The 15,549-nt window shown below is 49.1% G+C and overlaps 6 protein-coding genes across 6 annotated transcripts; 4 read left to right on the top strand and 2 right to left on the bottom strand.

Annotated features, from left to right (window-relative positions):
• Window positions 1-1,858: 1,858 nt before the first annotated feature.
• On the top strand, window positions 1,859-3,695 carry N7447_010985 (glycosyltransferase family 2 protein; the record flags this gene model as incomplete). The annotated part of the gene is made up of 4 exons (XM_057235247.1): window positions 1,859-1,896; window positions 1,945-2,814; window positions 3,016-3,307; window positions 3,582-3,695. 4 exons carry the CDS (start codon window positions 1,859-1,861, stop codon window positions 3,693-3,695), a joined length of 1,314 nt encoding a protein of 437 aa, XP_057080565.1.
• A 1,003-nt stretch (window positions 3,696-4,698) lies between these two features.
• Window positions 4,699-5,861, top strand: N7447_010984 (ATP synthase complex assembly protein ATP12; the record flags this gene model as incomplete). The annotated part of the gene is made up of 2 exons (XM_057235246.1): window positions 4,699-4,975; window positions 5,068-5,861. 2 exons carry the CDS (start codon window positions 4,699-4,701, stop codon window positions 5,859-5,861), a joined length of 1,071 nt encoding a protein of 356 aa, XP_057080564.1.
• Window positions 5,862-6,094: 233 nt separating this feature from the next.
• On the top strand, window positions 6,095-10,248 carry N7447_010983 (OSBP family protein; the record flags this gene model as incomplete). The annotated part of the gene is made up of 5 exons (XM_057235245.1): window positions 6,095-6,114; window positions 6,335-7,539; window positions 7,612-8,996; window positions 9,059-9,412; window positions 9,478-10,248. 5 exons carry the CDS (start codon window positions 6,095-6,097, stop codon window positions 10,246-10,248), a joined length of 3,735 nt encoding a protein of 1,244 aa, XP_057080563.1.
• Window positions 10,249-10,555: 307 nt separating this feature from the next.
• On the top strand, window positions 10,556-12,261 carry N7447_010982 (putative mRNA processing protein (Mss51); the record flags this gene model as incomplete). The annotated part of the gene is made up of 3 exons (XM_057235244.1): window positions 10,556-11,435; window positions 11,522-12,179; window positions 12,234-12,261. 3 exons carry the CDS (start codon window positions 10,556-10,558, stop codon window positions 12,259-12,261), a joined length of 1,566 nt encoding a protein of 521 aa, XP_057080562.1.
• A 760-nt stretch (window positions 12,262-13,021) lies between these two features.
• N7447_010981 (putative extracellular serine-rich protein) lies at window positions 13,022-13,411 on the bottom strand (the record flags this gene model as incomplete). Its single annotated transcript, XM_057235243.1, has 1 exon — window positions 13,022-13,411. The coding sequence occupies one exon, from the start codon at window positions 13,409-13,411 to the stop codon at window positions 13,022-13,024; it is 390 nt and encodes a 129-aa protein (XP_057080561.1).
• A 727-nt stretch (window positions 13,412-14,138) lies between these two features.
• Window positions 14,139-15,014, bottom strand: N7447_010980 (uncharacterized protein; the record flags this gene model as incomplete). Its single annotated transcript, XM_057235242.1, has 1 exon — window positions 14,139-15,014. The coding sequence occupies one exon, from the start codon at window positions 15,012-15,014 to the stop codon at window positions 14,139-14,141; it is 876 nt and encodes a 291-aa protein (XP_057080560.1).
• Window positions 15,015-15,549: the final 535 nt, after the last annotated feature.

The following is a 15,549-nucleotide window of genomic DNA, read 5'->3' as shown; positions in this document are numbered from 1 at the left end:
GAGTCCGTGCAGCCGAGATACGCGTCTGTTTCACTCAAGACGTGATCTGGGCGCGGCCGGACACCGTGGCTATTTTGTACTTTTTAAGAGAGTCCTTTTCGGCTCGGCCGGAGAAATAGGTGCGAGGGAGAAAAAAAAACGGTGCTAAATATACAAGGTACGGGAATATAGCTGCATATGCAAAGAACCCAGATGGAACTGTTGCAGATAAGAAAAGAAAAGAAAAGAAACGAACCCCATAAATTGCCACTTGTAGAACCCCGTGAAGAGAGAAGAGGTCTTAGCCATTTCCCCCAAAAGTACCAGATTGCGAGTTTGGACGATCACGACCAAGAGATATCCATATTAGGCCTTCTGCAGATGCATTAATCCCATCCTCTCCGGCCGTGCCCCCATTCTGCTAAGGCTGGAACACCCTTTTAGACGCCAAACACTGACGCGAAGCGGTTGTGGAAGGTATTGACCGGTACTAACACCGATTTTCTTTCTGAATTGAGCATATGCTACATAAGTATATATATATATATATGTTTATACACTATGTGGGATATTAGATATGCATATATTGTTTTATATAGTGATCATATTATTAAGCACGGTCCAGGTTCATTTTCATAGTCACTTTCTGTATACTCGTGACCGGGATATTTACCTTCACGCCACCGAGGCAGCTGGTTGCCCTTCGGCATTAAACGCGCAATCAGGCGATCTGTCTTTGCCTACTTTTTTTTTTTTCTCTTCCATCTCTTTTCCTTTTGTTGTATAAAATCCCGCCCCACATTGAAGCTGTACACGGGTTTAGCGATCGCCACTAGGATTATCCGTATTTTTCAAAAGGCATTGCAGAATGTAATATGCATGCTAATTAATCCGTTAATCCTTCTCCGAGATCCAAAAAAGTAATGTACTTTTGAATCTCTGAGTCCTCGACTCCGTTTTTGTGGAATGTCGGAGTTCCACAAATCACCTTTTTTTTATCAGCTATAGAAGATTGGAATTTATAGAGATATTTTAGTCTAGAGTCGTCTTCAAAGGTTGGCCAAGGGTGTCAGATATGTTCTCCTTGCCTTTTCGCAGCTAAACAGAAAAGAATGGTACCTGGGAACAAAGTACCTTTCGTAGGGTTGCATTGCTTAGAAAGACCTGACTATCAAGTATCTCTATATGCAACTAACCTAAACGGTTGCCTACTATGATCTTATGTATATTTTTTTCTTGTAAAATCACTAAACGAGTTAGTTTCAAGAAAGCAACAAAACAAAACAAGAAAGGTACATGCATATGCTCCCCACACCTGAACATGAGATGCTGAATATGAATACGCTGAATGTGCCGAATATGCTATATAGCTAAATAGCTAAGTAGCTAAGTAACTAAATAGCTGGATATGAATACTTTACAAGGTAAGATACGAAATCAGCATGGACCGCCAATCCCTCTCCACCCTAAGACTGCCTCTAGATCCAGGGTCTCTGACGCACGAGGCAAAAACTACACCTGCAGCACACTCAAAACGATGAGCTTTTTAGTTTTATTTTAGTTTTATTAGTATTTTATTTTATTTTATTTTATTTTATATTATCTATATTATTTTTTTATTTTAGTTCATCGCATGTGCTGCCTTTCTTACTTTATAATCTCTGCCTCCCTTCAATTCAAGTACTTATCTCTTTTTTCCCCTTTATTCTCTTTTCCATAAAGGAAGCATTGTCTCCTTGACATTCGTTTTGATTTTGTCTAGGCAATTGATCGTTGATCAAGAGTTGCTTATACCTGTTTAAAAGAGAATCCCCCCCCTCCCCCCCTTCCCCAAAAAAAAACAGTTAGGGTTACGTGGGGACAGTCCGAGTTTCACACCATGGCATTCCCGTTTCTGCGAGCATTCGTCACACTCTTGTGAGTACATCTGGAGAGCTCAATCCGACTTAGCTAACGAGGAACAAGTCTCTATCGCTACACCCGGCTCGTGTTTAACTTGTTCTCCTTTTGGACATTTAAGCCAATCCCACCACCAGAGAACCCCAAATTGACCTCACAAGATGTGACGGTGATCATTCCATCGTTGGAGGGCTGTGGCGTCGAACTGGTGGAGACCATACGGACCATTCTTGAAAACCAACCTTTTGAATTGCTCCTGGTGACAATCGAGGCCAATCGCACCAAGGCGGAGCAAATGCTGCAAGCCATGCCGGCATCGGAATCTCGAATCCGATTGTTCACAGTCAAGCATCCCAACAAGCGTCGTCAAATGACTCGAGCCATCCCCGAGGTTCGAACTGCTATTACCCTTCTCGCTGATGACGATGTGAGCTGGCCTCGTACTCTCCTCCCTTGGATTCTGGCCCCCTTTGAAAAGGACGAGAAATACGGTGGGGTGGTGACCTGTCAGCGATTACGCCGGGCCATTGCGCCGAGCCTCTCACAGCGAGTCTGGGGCTTCTTAGGTGCTTTGTACCTGGAACGACGCAACTTCGACTGCGGCGCGACTACCCATGTGGACGGTGGACTTCCCTGCATGTCGGGACGGACGGTGGCGTATCGGACGCAGATTCTACAGAATGAGACCTTCACCTATGCTTTTACCAATGAGGAGTGGTGGTGGGGCAAGTACCAACTCAACGCCGACGATGATAACTTTATCACCCGTTGGATGGTCTCGCACGGATGGGAAACTTATATGCAGTACCACCCAGAGGCAGAGGTGCTGACTACTCTCGAGGACAACCCTCGTTTCTTGAAGCAATGCGCCCGCTGGTCAAGAAGTAATTGGCGAAGCAATCTGACTTCGATGTTTCACGAGAAGCACATTTGGCAGTGAGTGCAACTTTCTTTTCCCTTTTTGTCTTGTCCGATTGGTGTATACCTTGACTCTTCTCTCTCCCTTCCCTCTTATTTCGGTGCCTTTGAGTTTTCTCTTTGGTCCGAATCTAGTGAGATCTTGGTGTGAACAAAGAAACAATCGTCTTTTTAATTTTTAATTTTGGCTCTTCAAGGATGCACACTAACATTCCATAGTCGTCAACCTTGGAGCGCTTATGCCGTTCACCTGACCACTTTGTCGCCGCCTGCCTTTTTAGGTGACATTTTACTGGTCTGGCTGTGCCACAAGGCAACTGGATCATGGGGGGAGTCATTCCACGATCAATCCATGACTATGCTTTACATCTGGATCTTCACTAGCAAGTGGATTAAGCTGTTGGGTCATTATCTTCGCTATCCAGTCGACGTGCTGTTGCTACCCATCTCCGTCCTCTTCGGTTATTTCCACGGCGCAATCAAGATGTACGCCGTGATGACATTGAATGTGGTATGTTTAATTCTTTTCCTTTTCATATTTCTCATTTCTTGTTTTCTGTCTTATCGGGTGCATATGCCGTGTGTATCAAAGCGCAGCCCCTCCTATGACAACTCAGCATCACAACGCTTTGATCACTGTCTCCTCCCTCTTGCAGCTCTTACCCACTATTCCCCTCGATGGTTTTAGATCGCGCAGCTATCTGCCTTTCTGATTTGAATTTTTTTTTTTACCTTCCGCATTGACCATACAGCTGGACTGACCTTTTTTTCTTTTTCCTTTACAGACAACGTGGGGTAGCCGTGATGGCGCCGATGATTACGATGCCGAGCGCATGAAGAAGCGGACAGATGCTGATCGAATGAAGCAACCGTACTATCCGCAATATCTCATTAAATGAGTTCTTTTTTACCGAAGAACCATTTCCTGCTCTCTTTCCCTCGGATATTGGTCTCCTGTCTCCTTTGGATTACACCAGGAGCAGGGGAGAACTTTTGGCCCATTGAGTTGGCCCTTTATATCATTCATGACGAAACGCCGTGACGACACCCATATGCTTTGCTTTGATTTTAGATCTGCCCCGATTTTATCCCGATTTTATCCCTTTTTTTTCCCTTTACCCTGGCGATTCTGCCCGTGTCGCCAAGTTGTCGAGAGTGATACGAGCAACTTCAAAAGTGGCAATGCTCTTCCTCTCAATCCCACGTCTTTACTTCTTCTGCCCAATGCTTTTATTTTCTCTGCACATTGCTGGTTATCAAAAACAAAATGGTGGCAGGGTCTCGATCCATTGTGGCCTTTTTACCCCTTCTCTTCTTGTAAATTACAAAAGCATGGGCGGATGTTGTTTTGCGATTGTTCTGCGATTATTCTGCGCTTGACTCTTCGCGTCTCAGTTTGCTTTTCAGCTTTGATTCCCCCGAGTTTTCTGCGAGAGCCTTTGTTCCTTTTTAGATGCAAGGTGGTAATCTGAACCTTTAGTTTTTTTTTTCACCTCCTTTTTTTGCTTTCCCAAACTGCATATAATTTCTAATTGATGGAATATACGCACAATACCATTTGCCCTTACAGAGAATAGAGAATAGAGCCCTAAAGCTACCTCGGAGCAATGGATCCTGTCATAGTTTCTAATTCTGATGCCATGCAGGTGCGGTCTAGAACCAGTCCAAAAGAGGCTTGACTGTAGTACGAAAATAGTGTCAAAGCTCACTGACATGTGTAATTTATGTGAGACAAAATGTACTTAGATTGTACATGTAGATCGTGTTTGGGGTTGTGGCGCGTGTGGCGAGCCAAGACTTCCAGGAAATGTTCGAGTTTCCGACCTCCAACTTTGGATTCAGGAACCCCCATCAACTCCTTCTTTTTTCTAATTAATTGCTAAGGGTCTGGTCCTTCAAGAAATGGTTGCTTTTGCTCGCGCTGCGCTTCCGTCGCAGCTATTCGCCGTCGCCCGTCCCGTCTCGCTATGTCGGCGCATTCACTCTTCTCCTTTCAGATCAGCCGTTGCACACCCAGTGACTGCCCACGGCCCTCCTCCTAAAGCCCCAGAGTTCAAAGCGACGTCAAAATTGAACGATGCGGAGCTCCCAGCTTCCGAGGGTGGAGCATCGCGATACAATCTCACTGCTGCGCTGAAGAAGCGGTTTTGGAAGGATGTCCATGTGCATGGAAAGTCAGGTATGAGCGGAACAGGCCTTGGCTGACATTCTCATTGACGATCTCGTCCGGTAATACTCGTCAGCTAATGCAGTCACTTCCTTTATGTCCAGACGAATATCAAGTTCTGCTTGACAAGCGACCCGTCAGAACCCCAGCGAAAGAAGTCCTTACTATTCCCTCCACAAAGCCTCACCTCGCCCACGCTGTTGCGCTGGAGTGGGATGTGATGCCCTCCGCCCAAAGTGCTCTCAAGAGTCACCTTATCCCCATGACCTCCCTCGCAGCCCGCGCCACCGATATTGCCCGCGAAGATGCCAAGGGCAAAAACACCACCAGAAAACAGATTATCACAACTGCCATGCGTTATCTAGACACTGATACTCTACTATGTTGGGAGCCCGAGCGACAAATGCACGCGTTGGAACGGACGACGGCCGACGGAAAGCCCGTCGAGACTCTCCGCCAGATTCAAACGAGGATCGCGGGAAACATCATGAGCTTTTTGTCTACCAAGGTCTGGCCTGGCCTTGAAATCATCCCTATCCTCGACACCAATAGCATCCTTCCTCTCTCTCAGCCGAAGGGTACGAAAGACAGTATCTGCTCCTGGGTTTCGGAACTGTCTGCACATGACTTGGCCGGTCTTGAGCGGGCAATCCTTGCTTCCAAGAGTCTTCTCATCGCGGTCCGCCTGGTGGTGGAATGGAGTGAGAACTTCCGCCACGTTCAGCGACCCGAGACAAAGAAGTTCGGTATTGAGGAGGCGGCTGAGGCATCGAGTCTGGAGGTGACCTGGCAGACTAATATGTGGGGTGAGGTTGAGGATACCCACGATGTTGGCAAGGAAGACTTGAAGCGACAATTGGGCAGTGTTGTGATCTTGGTTAGTGGGGAGACTCGATAAGCTAGTGTAAATTAGGTATACTGTATGATAGATATAAATGGCATAGATGGCCTGGATGGCCTTTGTATAAATGCGTATACAAGTACTATTTCATATCAACTCGAGAACACCCTCATTGCCAAGGCGGAGATCAGCACCATTTGCCCCCCAAATAAGGGCCCGAGGCCCCCAGACCCCCCAAATTTCATTTCAACTCTCAACCTTTGCGCAGACGTAGTATCCGGTTTATAAGGATGTCTGATAAACCTGAAGGGTAAGTCTTGTTCCCTTCCAAGTTTGGTAGGAGCGATCCATGGTTCATCACACACGATGACGCCTGTGAGAGTCCCGGGGGAAGTTACCTTGACTTGACTGCCTGACTGCTTTGGTATCCCTGAACCTGTAATATTCAATCAGTCATATGTGAAGTATATACGGGGTATATACGGGGTGTGCACGGTGTATGGACTTTGTACTGACATGCCACTGTTCAGGCACAGACGCTCTCGAAGCGCAATAGCACTTGCCCTCCTCCATCGCGACAAGTCCAAGGGCGAAGACAAAGAACCCGACAACGGAGACACCAACTCAGTCATCTCTACCTCCTCGAACCCCGGCTCGCTGAAACACACCCGCAGCAGCAGCCGCCACAGCCGTCGCAAACAAGGCCAAGACCCGAGTCCGCCACCGACCATTCAAGAATCTGCCGAGAATATGGACACAGTCGGAGACCTGCCTTCCTTGCATCAAATGGAGACTGGCAGCATGTCGCTCGAGCAGTCTGTTCGCACCTTCCGTCTCTTCGAGATCTTGCGCAGCGGTGATACCACCGCCATCTCGAAAGCCATTAAGGATACTACCGACCCACAGGGTGTGAGTTACCTCAACGGCACGACTGTCCTCCATTTGGCCCTGCAGTGCGCCGAGCCCCAGGTTGTGGAATATGTGTTGTCCACCGCGGAGGACCTCGATATCAACTCACGAGATCGGGATGGAAACACGCCACTTCACATTGCCGCCCAGCTGGGTCGGGGCCCGCTCGTTCGCGAATTGCTGAACCGACCGTCTATAAATGATTCCATTGTCAACTATCGGGGCCAGACAGCTCTCGATTTGGCCCGTACCCCTGAAATCTTCCAGCAACTACAGCTTGCGCGGTCTCTCTTCATCGATAGCAAGAACCAGGAAATCCAAGCTTTGATTGCAAGCTCTGATTATAAGGAGCTGGAGGCTTTGCTCGAGGAACCTCGAGTGGAGGGTATTATGGACGTGAACAGCTACGACCTAGTTACAGACCCGACAACAGTCCAATCCGGTGGCACGCTTTTACACGAGGGTGCTAGAAATAAAGATGCGCAACTCATTGAAATCCTTCTAACACATGGCGCGGATCCTTTTCGTCGTGACAAAAAGGGGAAGCTACCACAGGACGTTACCAAAGATGACAAAACCCGCGCTCTCTTGAAGAGATCCCCGGCTGCTGTTATTGCTCAGCGCGGTATTCAAGAAAGGGCTATTCTCGGAAATAGTAATGCTCAAGGTCTTGCTGGGCGCGTTTCGGTTGGCGATGCCCCTCTTGGAGGCAAGGACGCCCGCGAGATGAGAGGCTATCTTAAGAAATGGACGAATTACACCACGGGGTACAAATTGCGCTGGTTCGTTCTGGAGGATGGAGTTCTGAGTTATTATAAGCACCAAGGTAAGTCCAGAGTTCATCTTCGGCCTTGTCATCGCTCTTCCTGCCGTTGAGCCTTGCTAACTTTCTCTATAGATGACGCAGGCTCTGCCTGTCGCGGTGCGATCAACATGAAGATTGCTAGACTTAGCATGGATGCGCAGGATAAGACGCGCTTTGAAATCCACGGCAAGTCATCGGTCAAATACCACCTCAAGGCCAACCATGTTGTGGAGGCAAAGCGCTGGTTCTGGTCCCTCAACAATGCCATTCAGTGGGCCAAGGATGAAGCGAAGGAGGAGGAGCGTCAGCGATCGAAGAATGCAGAGGTGCTTCGCCAGGCCAAGATTGATCAGACAGAAGGACGCCCTGCGGATACACCATCGGAGTCTGGCCTTTCTCACAAGCCCAGCACAAAGGGACTCGCACCTCCCTCTCTGGGCGGTGGCAGCAGCAGCGGTACAAGACTCAGCACATATGCATCCCGGACTACGCTGGATATCCCAGCTGGAGACGAAGATAGCTCCGCTTATGGCGGTTCTTATGACCAGATTCTTGCTCCAAACGATATGAACAGAGTAATGAGTCATGTCACAACTGTGCCGGACGGAGAGGGTGAGGATGAAGAATTTGTCGACTATGGTTCAAGCCACGAAAATGAGATGCCAGCCGCTGATAAAGATGCTCTCAATATCACCGCACAATCTGCGAGGCTTCAGTTGGATCTTCTTGCAAATGTGGCTGCCTCGATACAGACCGAGAAATCCAAGAATCCGGAAATGACGGTCTCGGATCCAGCCCTCGAAGAGGCTCTCGGTGCTTATGAAGCTGCAGTCAGCAGCCTCAAAGGTTTAGTACAGAATCTGCTCAAGATCTCACGAGACCGAGACTCTTATTGGCAATCTCGTCTCAGTAGAGAGGAGTCCATTCGCCAGATGTGGGAAGAAAGCATGGCCCGCGTGGCCCGCGAGCACGAGGAGCTACAATCCAAGATGGGCGAGTCTGAGGAGAAGCGGAAGCGGACCAAGCGGGCCCTGAAAGAAGCTCTGGAGAGCGCAACCGGCAGTAGCCGTTCTATCGCCGGTGTTCAACCCAATTCGCCAACAGAGAACCAAGATCTTGAGGTTAGCCAAACTGAAGGTGAGGTTGCCGAGACGATAGATGAAACAGACCAGACTACACAGCAACTATCCACGAAACCCGCGCCCACTCGCAATCCATCGACATATTCCAAGCTCAGCAGTCTTTGTGATTCCGAATCGGACGGAGAAGAATTCTTTGATGCTATTGATGCTGGTGAAATCGAGATAGAGGATTTCAATAACGCCAAGGAGAACAAGATGGAACAACCTAAAGATGAAAGTGCTGAGCTTCGGGCTGTGAAGAGTACCATCATTGCACCGTCCTTTAGGGGCTACGAAGATCCCGTTAGAGAGCGACTTAAGATGGATGCTGATGATCGGCCAAAGATCTCTTTGTGGGTAAGTTACGGTGTTTCTTTCTTTCTTTCTTTCTTTCTTTGTCGGTGCTAACTACTGTTTAGAGTATTCTGAAATCTATGATTGGAAAGGACATGACAAAAATGACTCTCCCCGTGTCCTTCAACGAACCAACTTCACTACTTCAGCGAGTGGCTGAGGATCTTGAATATACTGACCTCCTTGACATCGCTGCTGGTCGATCCGATTCAATGGAACGCCTGGTCTACGTCGCCACATATGCCGCAAGTGAGTATGCCTCGACCATTGGGCGTGTCGCAAAGCCCTTCAACCCCCTTTTGGGTGAAACATTCGAGTACGTGCGTCCGGACAAGGGCTATCGATTCTTTGTGGAGCAAGTTAGCCACCACCCACCGATTGGAGCTGCGTGGGCCGAATCTCCCAAATGGGACTACTGGGTAAGTGCATGCGGTATTCGTAACCCATTGTCTGTTAGCGGCGCTAATTCAAACTACGTATTCAGGGTGAATCCTCCCTCAAGTCCAAGTTCTACGGCAAATCCTTCGACATCAACCTTTTGGGCACATGGTTCCTGAAGCTCCGACCTTCCTCCGGCGGAGAGGAACTTTACACCTGGAAGAAAGTGACATCGTCGGTTATCGGCATCATCACTGGTAACCCTACAGTAGACAACTACGGTATGATGGAAATCAAGAACTGGACCACCGGCGAAGTCTGTTACCTCGACTTCAAGCCCCGTGGCTGGAAGGCCTCCTCGGCCTACCAGGTGACAGGAAAGGTCGTCGATAGCGAAGGCTCCCCCAAGTGGAGCATTGGTGGCCGCTGGAACGATAAAATCTACGCGCGCCACACCCCCGGCTTTGAGGCACCTGTCTCCGGCCAGGATCCCGAGTCTGCCAAGACCTTCTTAGTCTGGCAGGCCCATGCTCGTCCTACCGGTATACCTTTCAACCTGACTCCGTTCGTCATCACGCTTAACGCTCTCCCCGAGGGTCTGAAAGAGTGGTTACCCCCCACCGATACCAGACTTCGACCCGATCAGCGTGCTATGGAAGATGGTGAATATGATTTGGCTGCTGATGAGAAGCATCGTGTTGAAGAGAAGCAGCGTGCTAAGCGCAGGGATCGCGATGCCAACGGCGATGTCTATGAACCGCAATGGTTCGTCCGTGACAAGTGTGCTGTTACCGGAGAGGGGTTCTGGGCTCATAATGGGAAATACTGGGAGTCCAGGGAATCGCATGATTGGAGTCGATCCGAAGATATCTTCTGAGAGGTCATTGGCTTGTTGTTTTCGCGTGGCCGGTTTGTACAAGACTCCCGATTATCATAAATAAACGAATCAATTCTTTGGATAGCTTTCTCATATCCCCGGGCTCCTCTGAGTAGAAATAAAATAGTAAATGGGATATCTTTAGGTAAAATCCACTTAATTGACAGAACAAAACAGACGATTCAAAGCCAAAGTTGAAGATATCTTAGTCCATAGATGGTTGTTATCAGTCACGTGTCGCCGCAAAAACATCCCCAGAGCCATCCGTGGTCTGATCAGTTCCCCTCCACAACAAATTGACATCGCAATGGCAGGATACACTTGTGTCCAGTGCCTACAGGTCCTCCGTCAAGGAGTCCGGGCCTCGGCCTCCCAGGCTCGCCTGCAGAGCCTCGCCACCGCGCGGAGAAGAAGCCCCATCTCCCCGTCCTTCATCCGCAGCTTCGGCTCGCAACGCAACAGTCGATCGCTGGGCAGCTCCACAGAGCAGCCAAAGCACACACACAGCCAGTCCTGCTGTGCCCCAAAGTCCTCGCCTTCGCCCCTCGGGGAGCGAGCAGCTCACACGGCAACCGGCTCCTCCGTCAACACTCGGGTTAATAACATTCAGGCCGTCTTGAAGCCTGACAACCTGTTCCACTCCTTCTCGGACTCGCCCTCGCCAGAAATTCGCAAACGCGCCCAGTTCATCAAGCAGAATGCCTTCTGCCCCCACCCAAGCCACCAGCAGACCCGGGCGCCCGTCTCGCCGCATGACCCCGAAGCTAGGAAAAGCACCGACGAGGCAAACCTGCCCCCGGCCCATTCGCACTTCGAGTGCCCCGACTGCGGTGTACCAGTCTACTGCTCTGAGGGCCACTGGATGGACGACTTCGAGGCTCATCTGGAGATCTGTGACACTCTGCGCCAGATCAACGAGGACGACCACGACCTGAACTCCGGCCGCTTCTTCCCTGAATTCCATTACCCCGGTCCTCAGGATGATAACTTCGTTATCAACATGACTAACTGGGACACTTACCTGTACACCCGTGAATTCGCGGCTATCAACGACGACCGCTCCATGCGTCAGGTTACCCGCATGCTCACATACCCCCAGACAATCGGCAGTGTCCTGCACGAGCTTAGCCCGTACAGCGTTCGTTCCGGTGGACGGCTCACTCCGGAGGGATTGAAGAGTATGAGTGGTAAGTCCTAATAATATTTCAGCAGCAGAGCATCTGCTAGCAGTGTCCTCTACAACCCACCCACACAACAAACTAACTAATCCCAGCCCTCCGCTATACCCTCCACCCCCCTAAAGCCGGCGAAAGCATCGACGTCAAAGGCCTCCGCCTGCACGCGCCCCCGGTGCGAATCTTCATCCTTGGCGCCCGCGCCGAGTCCTCCCTCCCCCGCGACGTCTGGCTGCAGCTGCAGTACATGTACCCGCGCGCCCTGTTGCACCTGATCTTCATCGGGCCGGAGAGCATGGCGAATCGAGATGGAGAGTATCCGCTTCCCGAGCGCACGCCCGAGAATCCCTTTGGCGGCATCGTCGAGGACAGACTCGGTGGCCAGATGAAGATCACTACTTACGTGGACTACTTCCACACTATGAACAAGGCTCAGTATTTCGGGCCCTTTGATCCTTATCTGGATTGCTTTATGCTCTTCCATCCTGGCCTGGGTCACCCGGCTAGCTCGCATGAGTGGGAGGAGACGCTGCCTCAGCTGCTTGAGACTAAGGTTCCTATCATCTGTACTGGGTATACGCAGTGGGACCTGGAGCGTGATATTAAGTGGGTGGGTGAGAAGTGTCGTGGGGAGTTTGACGTGCTTCTTGAACCCGGGGAGAATATCTTCCGCAGTCTGCGCTGGGATCTGAATGACCAGGATCCCCATGATGTTTCTTGTGGAAACTGGGGATTGTGGGCCTTCCGAGGCAAGAGGTATGTGGTGACTTTTTGGCTGAGTGGAGGGAGGTTGGCTAACTTGCTCGACAGATACGAAGCTGCTTTCTCCAAAGAGTAGGCTAGTTATAGCTCTTCTTTCTGTACGATAGGTTTTTTTTGGTGCCCATTCTTGGGGTCCTTGTAGTAGATAAGATCGGTTTCAGTCCTCTCCGAAGTTATTCACGATTATCGATGCGCTTGATTCAGCCAGTTGTTTGTCGAGTATACGCTGTAGATGAAGCCATAGGCAAGCTCTGATCGAGAAGCTAGGAATCTATACTATATGTAAAGACTAAACGCTCTAGTCATGATATGAAGAAATATTACGAATGAAGCAAAATGTCAAATGGGGCGACAATGAATTGTGTAAATTGCACAGAAGAAAAAAAAATAAACTCCGTAAGTCTTACACTCGGTAAGAAACAGTAGTATGACATTCAAGCACAAAGATGCAAGCACCAATGTAGAGAAAGAATCCAAAGTCAACCAAGACAGAAAGGAAGTAAAGTAGCATGAACAGAAAATGCTTGGATGAGATCAAAAGGGGAGTATCGAAGGTAGAAGAAAAGGGTATAAACATCGGAAAATCGGAATACACGTAAAAGCCACCGTAACCAGAAAGTAGGAAGGTTAAAAGAAAAAGTATGTCAAGAAGCAAGAATATGTAGAGAAGAAAATATCCCAAAAAAGAAGAGATGGGAAGCATCAAGTGGGGGCCTTTCTAAATGACCTGAAATACTCGAGGCTGACACTGGATGCAATGCGACAAAAGTCGAGACCAAGATCGCGGGGGATGTAGCTCAAACATTCACTCGTTCAAATGAGCCAGTAAATGGAGTTTAGATCATGAGAAGACCGGCAATGGCGACTGCGCCAGCCATGAAACCAGGAATGTGGACTGAGGCAGCACCGGCAGTAGCAGGGACGGAAGGAGTAGCCGAGGCAGTCTCACCGGCGGGGGTGCTGGTAGACTTGATCAGGCGAGTGGAGCTAGTGATGCGGCTCACAGAAGGGGTAGCACTAGGGGAGGGAGTGCTAGTGATGACAGGAGTCCAAGTCGACGAGGGAATTTCAGTCGTTGAGATTGGGGTTGAGGTGGACGATGGGGGAGTGTAGCCGGAAGGCACCAGAGTGATGGTCTTGGTGATACACTCAGCTGAGGCAGCTTCAGTGGCGAATGCGACAGGCGCGAGAGCCGAGAGGAAGAGAAGAGCCTTGGTGAACTGCATTGTTGCAAAGTTGTTATGATATTGAGAATTGAGAATTGTGGATGGTATATTGTGAATTGCGAATAAAGCAGTTAAAAGAGTGAATATAGTAAAAGAATGTGAGAACAAAAGAGTGACACTGTTTAGAACAGGAGAAGTTGCAAGTTGAGAGAAAGAGGAAAAAGGGAGGTTCCAAGGCGCTTGGATCGTTACAGGTACCAAGGCATCAAGGCAGGCTATTAAGGCTCCAAGGCATCGATGCAGGACCCAAGCAACCATTGGAATGTCAATTCTATATACATTATAGGAAAAGAGATGTGCCCTGTCATAGCATTTTATTGACTTGTAATAATAGGCAGGGAAGACAAAAGAAGAGAATGTGAATTAGTTTTACTAATTTCAAGCTTGAAACGTTTCAGGTTGACGATTCCTACTGTAGAAACCTGAGACTACATTCTGTGCTTTGCATTGTTCTTAACTTATTACAATGTACAGTTTTCAGTCCAGTCCAATTCATCGCCTTAACATTATCAAAAGCAAAGTGCTTATGGGACATAATCAATACTGTTGTACAGGCCAAGGGCAAGTTCCCAAACCGAGGGTATCAAAGTTGCAAACAAACATCCCATCCCAATCATCTCTTATTATAGCATTCAAGCCCATCATCAAGACCAGCCAGGCTGAGTCATGATAACCCGGCAGTCAGAAAGCAGAAAGCAAAGCAAAAAAAAAAAAAAAAAGGCCGCATTTAGAATCCCCATACGGCGGCCGCCACCACGGCAACGGTCACCCAGTACCCGCTAGCATGCAGGACCATCGCGACAGGCCCGGATGCCGAGGAAGTATTGGTCGAAGTATTGGTCGAGCTTCCATCATCGGCCGTGGTACCGTTGGGCAAGGTACCGTTGATGTAGATGGTCTGAGTGCCATTCACATCGGCTACGCGCACAATGCTGGAGTTCTTGGGTACTGTGCCGTTGAAGAGGGACTCGTAGTAGGTGCTGTTGTTGTTGTTGTCGCAGCCACACTCCGAATACTCCTGGCACACACAGACAATGGGAAGCGAGTCGTTCTTGTGGGCATTTTCGTTGTAGTAGTTGTAGTGGTGGCTGTAAGGGTAGGCGTAGGCGCTGTACAGCCAAAGACCAGGGAAGACGCCCAGTGCAGCTCCACCGAGTACGTAGGGGGCGATGCCTCCACGAGACCGGGAGCCAGCCTTGTAGGGAGTTCGCCCACCGCCGGCATAGTAGTTACCTCCACCGTAGGTTGCTCGAGTGCCAGAACCGCCACTGGTTGTACCACCAACATTGCTTGAACCACTGCGACTGCCTCCGCTTGAACCGGAAGAACCGGTGCGACCTCCGCTGCTGCTGCCACTTGAACCTGAGGAGCCTGAGGAGCCTGAGGAACCGGAAGAACCAGTGCGCCCTCCACTGCTTCCTCCGGATGAACCGCTACCACCTCGGCCTCCACCACCGCCACGCCGTTTCTCGAGAGTTATAATATCTGTGTGGGCAGAATCTAAGGAGTTCACATCTTCAATAAGATCAGTAGACTCTGTTTGAGGGACGGTCAGGGATGTGACTGTGGATAGTAGAAGGAGTGCTGCCCAAGTGAACTTCATGGTGAATGTAGAGAGAAGAAAGGTGAAGAGTCAAGTTGAAGTGAGAAGTGAGAAGTGAGAAATGTAACGGGATGACGAAATTCTGACCCGACTCCAGAGACTTCAGGGTTCCCTTTAATCTTTCAGCAAAATCAGCCTCGGGCCCCTTAGCGGCTTATGGAATACGAAGTTGGAGTTGAAACTATACTCTTTATAATTATACAGGCATATAGGCCGGTAATAGACATGTAATAGACACGTAATAGACAAATATTCAGTATAGAACCATTAATCTCTTAGAAACTTGCCACTCGCCTATAAAGTTGCCGATGATTGTAGCGCTCTCCTTTTCCACATGGGGTTTAGATCCAAGGCTGTGTCTTTATTCTTTATGTATACATTGTACATAGCCTCGCTCACCTATATCTCCATATTCACCTATAATTCTACTCTACGCCCCGTAACATCAGCCTCACCTAAGCCCACATACGAACCGCAATGAGAGTCTGATCCTACAAATCATTCTAGTGATCATAGGAAAATTATCGGAATTATA

The sequence above is a fragment of the Penicillium robsamsonii genome (genome assembly GCF_028829455.1).
Source record: "Penicillium robsamsonii strain IBT 29466 chromosome Unknown utg000008l_segment0_segment0, whole genome shotgun sequence".
Classification (NCBI taxonomy): Eukaryota; Fungi; Ascomycota; class Eurotiomycetes; order Eurotiales; family Aspergillaceae; genus Penicillium; species Penicillium robsamsonii.
Note: the sequence above shows the minus strand (reverse complement) of the source record. Positions and strands in the feature narration are given on the sequence as shown.